At 43.5% G+C, this 5,498-nt stretch overlaps 1 protein-coding gene across 1 annotated transcript; it reads left to right on the forward strand.

Annotated features, from left to right (window-relative positions):
- Positions 1-1,303: 1,303 nt before the first annotated feature.
- On the forward strand, positions 1,304-2,173 carry H257_18567 (hypothetical protein; the record flags this gene model as incomplete). The annotated part of the gene is made up of 2 exons (XM_009847660.1): positions 1,304-1,703; positions 1,872-2,173. 2 exons carry the CDS (start codon positions 1,304-1,306, stop codon positions 2,171-2,173), a joined length of 702 nt encoding a protein of 233 aa, XP_009845962.1.
- Positions 2,174-5,498: the final 3,325 nt, after the last annotated feature.

The raw sequence follows: 5,498 nt of genomic DNA on the forward strand, positions 1-5,498 counted from the left end.
GGAGTGCTTGTACTTCCAAACGGCAAAGTCCATGAAGTCCGAGTACTGGAAGTTGTTGAGGTCGAGTGAGCCGTCGTCCTTAAGGAGCTCGTATCGGGACTGGCCCTTGACCCACTCGACGACTTAGTTCAGCTTGCTATTGTAGCAGATCTTGGTGCTCTCCCAAAGTTGGTTGTCGATGAGGCTGTCGAGCGTCGCGTGTTGCCGGTTCTCGTTCATCCCGGAGTCCATAGTCTTCGGACGTTCGCGGCGCGTGCACTGTCGAGAAATGAACCGGCGCGCATCACGTAAAGAAACACTATGCTGAAATTCCATGTATTATGGCCAATGAGGTTCAACCAGACAATTGGTCCGGTATTTTCCTCGAAAACATTCTTCACGCTGGATTATCTTGGGAATTGCAAATAAGAATAACTCGTTCTTTGGAAAATACAGGACAATCCGTCCGGCAAAACATCCGACTTCCAAGATACAGACAGGACAATCCGTCCGGCAAAACATCCGACTTCCAAGATACAGACAGGTCCGGTAAAAGCGGGAGAATGTGCTTTTCATATAATTTGCCCGTTGTTTAACTGCGTTAAACAACCAGACGTTTAAAACAATATAGGTCCGATTGAAGATAAAACAACGCTAAACCCAAGTTATGCATTTCAGCAGAATAAAACAACCCATACTTTATTTCAGCCGCCAACTAATCGAGTTGCAGCACCACCAGGCCAACTTACGCAGTGGAACCACCAGTTCATCACGATGCATACCGTATTAGGATGTGAAATGGGAGTATTATACATCGTGTAGGTGTTGTGAGCCCTTGCTTTCCACGTACAGTACTAACGTTAGTACAGATCAAGTGTTGTAGGTGTATGGCGTAGCTTTGAATCATTGGGCAGAGTGACGACTAGCCTAACTATATCCCTACAAGGACCTTGACGTAAAAGAAGTTGTTTGCCAGAATGAAAATGAAAACGGCAAACAACTTGTTTTACGAAAGTGCCTGTAAAACCACCTTCAACCAACCAATCATCGCATTAGATGAAGTTACTTTACACTGTTAAACAATGCACGCAACCGGTATTCAAGTTACATTAGCCGTTATTTAATTTTTAAGGCCGGGTTTGGATGCCACAAGTTTTATTTGCTAAGGCCGGGTTTGGCGCCGTATTTGCTAAATAAAAAAGATGAAGAAAAATCCCGTTTCAAATTGGAGTTTCAAAACAAAATAATAAAAATATGGTTGTGCTGTTTGGATGCCACAACAATTTGAAATCCAGACGTGGATTTTGGGCGCGCAAAGATCACCATGAACCGGCGCATCATCGCTCTCTTCATTCGACGTTGGGTCATGCGCCGCCGCAGAGATGTCCTGTTGCAGTACTGCCGATACTACTACGCGTCCTACGTTGTCAAGACACCGAAGCGTGTGTCCATACTCTCCGGGTCGCAGTGGATGAACGAGATGCTCCAAGGAAACGAAAGCGCTTTCGTTGAAAACTTTCGCATGCCGAAAGTCATCTTCAGGGCGCTGGCACATGAACTCAGCACTCATGGTGGCTTGTCCAACACGCGTCACCTCGATGTCACCGAGCAGTTGGGTATCTTTCTCTTTTTTGCTGGCCAGCATGCTTCGAGCGCCCAACTCCAGCAGCGTTTCCAACACTCCGCCCTAAACAATGAATTTAACCCTGGAATTGCCAAAAAAGGTGCAAAGCACAATAGTACTTTTACTTGGTGTTTGTATTATTACTAGTACTTTTACTTGGTGTTTGTATTGGCGGAAATACATTAAATTAATTACCTTAATTAGTCAGTCCGAGCGGTGTGAGTTACTGGAGTAACAGTAAAGCCGCACCGTTGTGGACGGACATCAGCGTTATTGGAGATGCCAGCTAATGTCACCTCGGATCGCTACCAACACGAGTCAGAAGCTCAACTTTCCAGTCGCTGTCCCGACGCCTCGCAGCGTCGTGCCTCAGTCAAGCCAGCACTTCCCATGAGCCGGTACGCTAGTCTCAATCCGACATCGGTCTCTCAAAACGTCTTCCAAGAAAGGAATGCTCCAGTCCGCGAGACTCGCCACCGACGACATCCATGTTCATTATTGGTGACTCCGACGACGACTCTGACGATGAACTGGCCGTCCTTGCTGATGCTACACATGACGCGGGTGTAGCAACTCCCGAACTACGACGACCCGCAACTCCCGCCCGTGAAGTCTGGCTGCACGCGAAAGATTTGATAACGAGTTCGCGGTACGTAAAGCAGAGAATACCATGCATTGCTTGAATGGTAGCCTCACACAACATCTGCTCGTAGAATCAAGATTTTACACCAACAAGATTGACTAACACACAGGGCACTACTGCCTCCGTCGGTTGGAGAAATCGTGATGACCAAGACTCAACCGTTGCGCAAAGCATTTGATAAGACACACAAGAGAAACGTCCAGACTGTGCTAACGACGATCATGCCTCCTCCGTGTGTAAACCATCGTCACCACTTCCAGTCAAGGCAAGCGGCACAAGATGCTCAAACGCAGCCGCCGGCAGAAGCTCCGTGTGTGTTCTGATGTTATAGTCGTTGTCCACACCAATGAACAAGGAATTGCTATGGTCGATGTCCAACCAAACGCGGCCAGTGTGTCGTGTACAGACACCCTGTACCTCTTCAGAGCATCCGTCGTTGCCCACAACTGATCAATGTGAGCATGCTTGGATTACTATGTTTGAATACTTGGAATTAGTATGTGGAACTACCCAAGTGATATTAATAATTCCTTGTATATTCCGAATTTATACAAGCGTCGTGCTTCGACAATAGTTGCAGCGTTCACTCTAAATGATTCTACATCATGGCACTGCTTTGGAGTTCGTGTCTGTGAAGTCGCAATTTTATCTAACTAGTAGCTCACACATGGAGGGCTATGTTTTTCCGAGATGAACGCCGCCATTTGGACTTTGCTGTTCAGCCGCGGACAGCCCAGACATAATTGCCACCGGCGCCAACCCCCTGGACTCGTCCACGCGGGCCGTGTACGTGCTTGTGACATACTCAACTATCGGATTTGCTGCTATATGTACATTCTGGCGGCGATTGGTCGGGACACAGTTGGCACAAATTTGTTCCACTTTGATCGCATTATCGGATCGACGTGAATTAGTCGACCACTCACTGCTGCTTGGTCGCGTTATGTATGCTATGCACGGCGCTATCAAGACCGGTGTTGAAACGAGTGTGTTGATAGGACGTACGTGGAATACAAGAAAACTATTTTGAATTCAGCTACCTTTCAGTTTTTGGTATAGAAACCACGATTGATATTATTTTTATGTGTTTTCGAGATGTTTGGCAGGCATGCATTCATGACAGTGTTGTTTACAAGTGTTTTCAGTTGATTTTACGTGTGTTTGATATGCAATGTATTCGTATTCGAACCGTGGCGTTCGCATATGCATACACATAGATCAATTTTAGCGTTTGTAAGCCGTTGATTACTCTCGTTCGGCCAATAATATTACAACGGTCAATGCACACTAGTTCATGTCAATTGCACATGCCAATCAAGGATGTATATATCTCGCTGGATAGACTGGTGTTGTTATACCTCGCTGGATAGACTGGTGTTGTCAGTTATCTCCATCGGAGGTGTTGCAGTAATCAAACCGTACAACATACAATTCATCAAAATATCAAAAAACTGCATCACCACTCAGTAATTGTGTTGAATAAATATTTATTAGTACAAATACGATCGTCTCAAGCTCGCTTCGAGTTTGCAAATATACTCTAGTCATAATAAATAGAGAAAACATCGCACCAAGAATCACATTTAAGCGTGCAGTATCTATCCTACACCAGGAATAAATCCACAATCCCGTCGAAATAAAGAAGTACAGTAACTTAAAGTACATACAGTGTGGTACAAAACAGCGCCTGGGGCATTTATCAACTCCGATAATTAAAGTTTAGGTTTCCGTGGAATGGAAAAAGGCAATTGTCCAGTGATGCGTCCTTATTTTAAGAACGTGCGGGAATAAAATCGCATTCCCACACAACGCGATCGAAATTATACACATTGATTAGTATGCTCAAAAGCCTTGAATTCCTGCGGCGGTGGACTGAACATTCCTCCCTCCTGTGTTACACAATGGATTGAAGCAAAGTTCAATGTAACATTGTGTGCATACCTAAATCTATATACCCAACCATGGAGGTCGGTCGTCGGTTATTATGCGTGCATGAACTTCTAGTAAAATTTCCATGCTTTTGTTTTTACCCTTGCTATTGAATTCTTGCAAGTCGAATTCGAATTTCAAGTTTCTTAAGCATACTAGTACAGGACAATACTGTGCTGTACGTGTTTACAAAATGAAGAAGATCGATCAGTTCGTAGCAATGTACACATGTTTCAAAATCCTAGCCATGAAAGAACTTCGTTGTTGTGTTTATAACATCAAATGTACTTGCAAGGTATATCTTTAAAGAAGAGCTGAAACTTCACGTGTTTAACCAGACGGGTTTACACAGGCCAAAACCAACGATTCCGCGTCATAAACACATCGTGGTTAACATCTGCATTCATAACAGATTGAACACACGAATGTACAGTGCAAAGAAGTACACGCAACGGCAAACGCAAAAAAAAGAGCAGAGCAACGCATACACTACAAATGTATTCGTACAAGGCATTCGACAACCAGCCATCGCATTAGAAGTTATCTCTTTTTTAGTAAGTGTGAGATGAGTTCGACAAGTGAAGTCGAAAGAATAACAATAGAATCTTAGAGCTTTCACAACGTACGTACATTTGTACATATTACTGTAGCAGTCCATTGCAAGTACACAAGACAATGTGCATGGATTCGTGTTGTACTTCCAAGTTTAGGTTATGTGTGCGCGATATCCAAAATAAATCCTGTAGTTACTAAATTTAGTAACAAAGTAAGTTCAATTTAGTGCAAAGTACTCGTACATTTCAAGCTCCTACTGTGCGTACTGTTGTACAATACGAGTGTATCCCAATCATACGCATTACAGTCCAAGCAGAAATCACTCCGTTGTTTGATGTGGCGGTATGATTTTTGGTTGAGTGTTTTGGAGCAACCGACTGTGCTGACTTGGATAGTAGCAATTGATATCATTATGTCCAGCTTTTTATCTATTGGCTAACAGTATAATTATTTTTAGTTAGCCATGTCAAACAACTCGTGCAATATTCAAAGCAGCATATATTAACAACTACTCGTTTAACGCGTAATATTGTGTTAACAACTACTCGTTTAACGCGTAATATTGCTATTCATCATAAGGTAACGCATCGAAATCCCGAACACTTTTTGCCGAAAATTTGACCTGTCCATTCAAGTTGATGTCCTGGAGAAACTAGACTACTCTGAGAAATCTGAGGGTACCCAAAGAAAATATAATTCAAGCTCCATTTTAATGTGCCATTTCCAGCACAATTGAATGAGTTTTGCGATTTGGACGAAAATTATTAT

The sequence above is a fragment of the Aphanomyces astaci genome, assembly GCF_000520075.1.
Source record: "Aphanomyces astaci strain APO3 unplaced genomic scaffold supercont1.178, whole genome shotgun sequence".
Taxonomy (NCBI): domain Eukaryota; phylum Oomycota; class Saprolegniomycetes; order Saprolegniales; family Verrucalvaceae; genus Aphanomyces; species Aphanomyces astaci.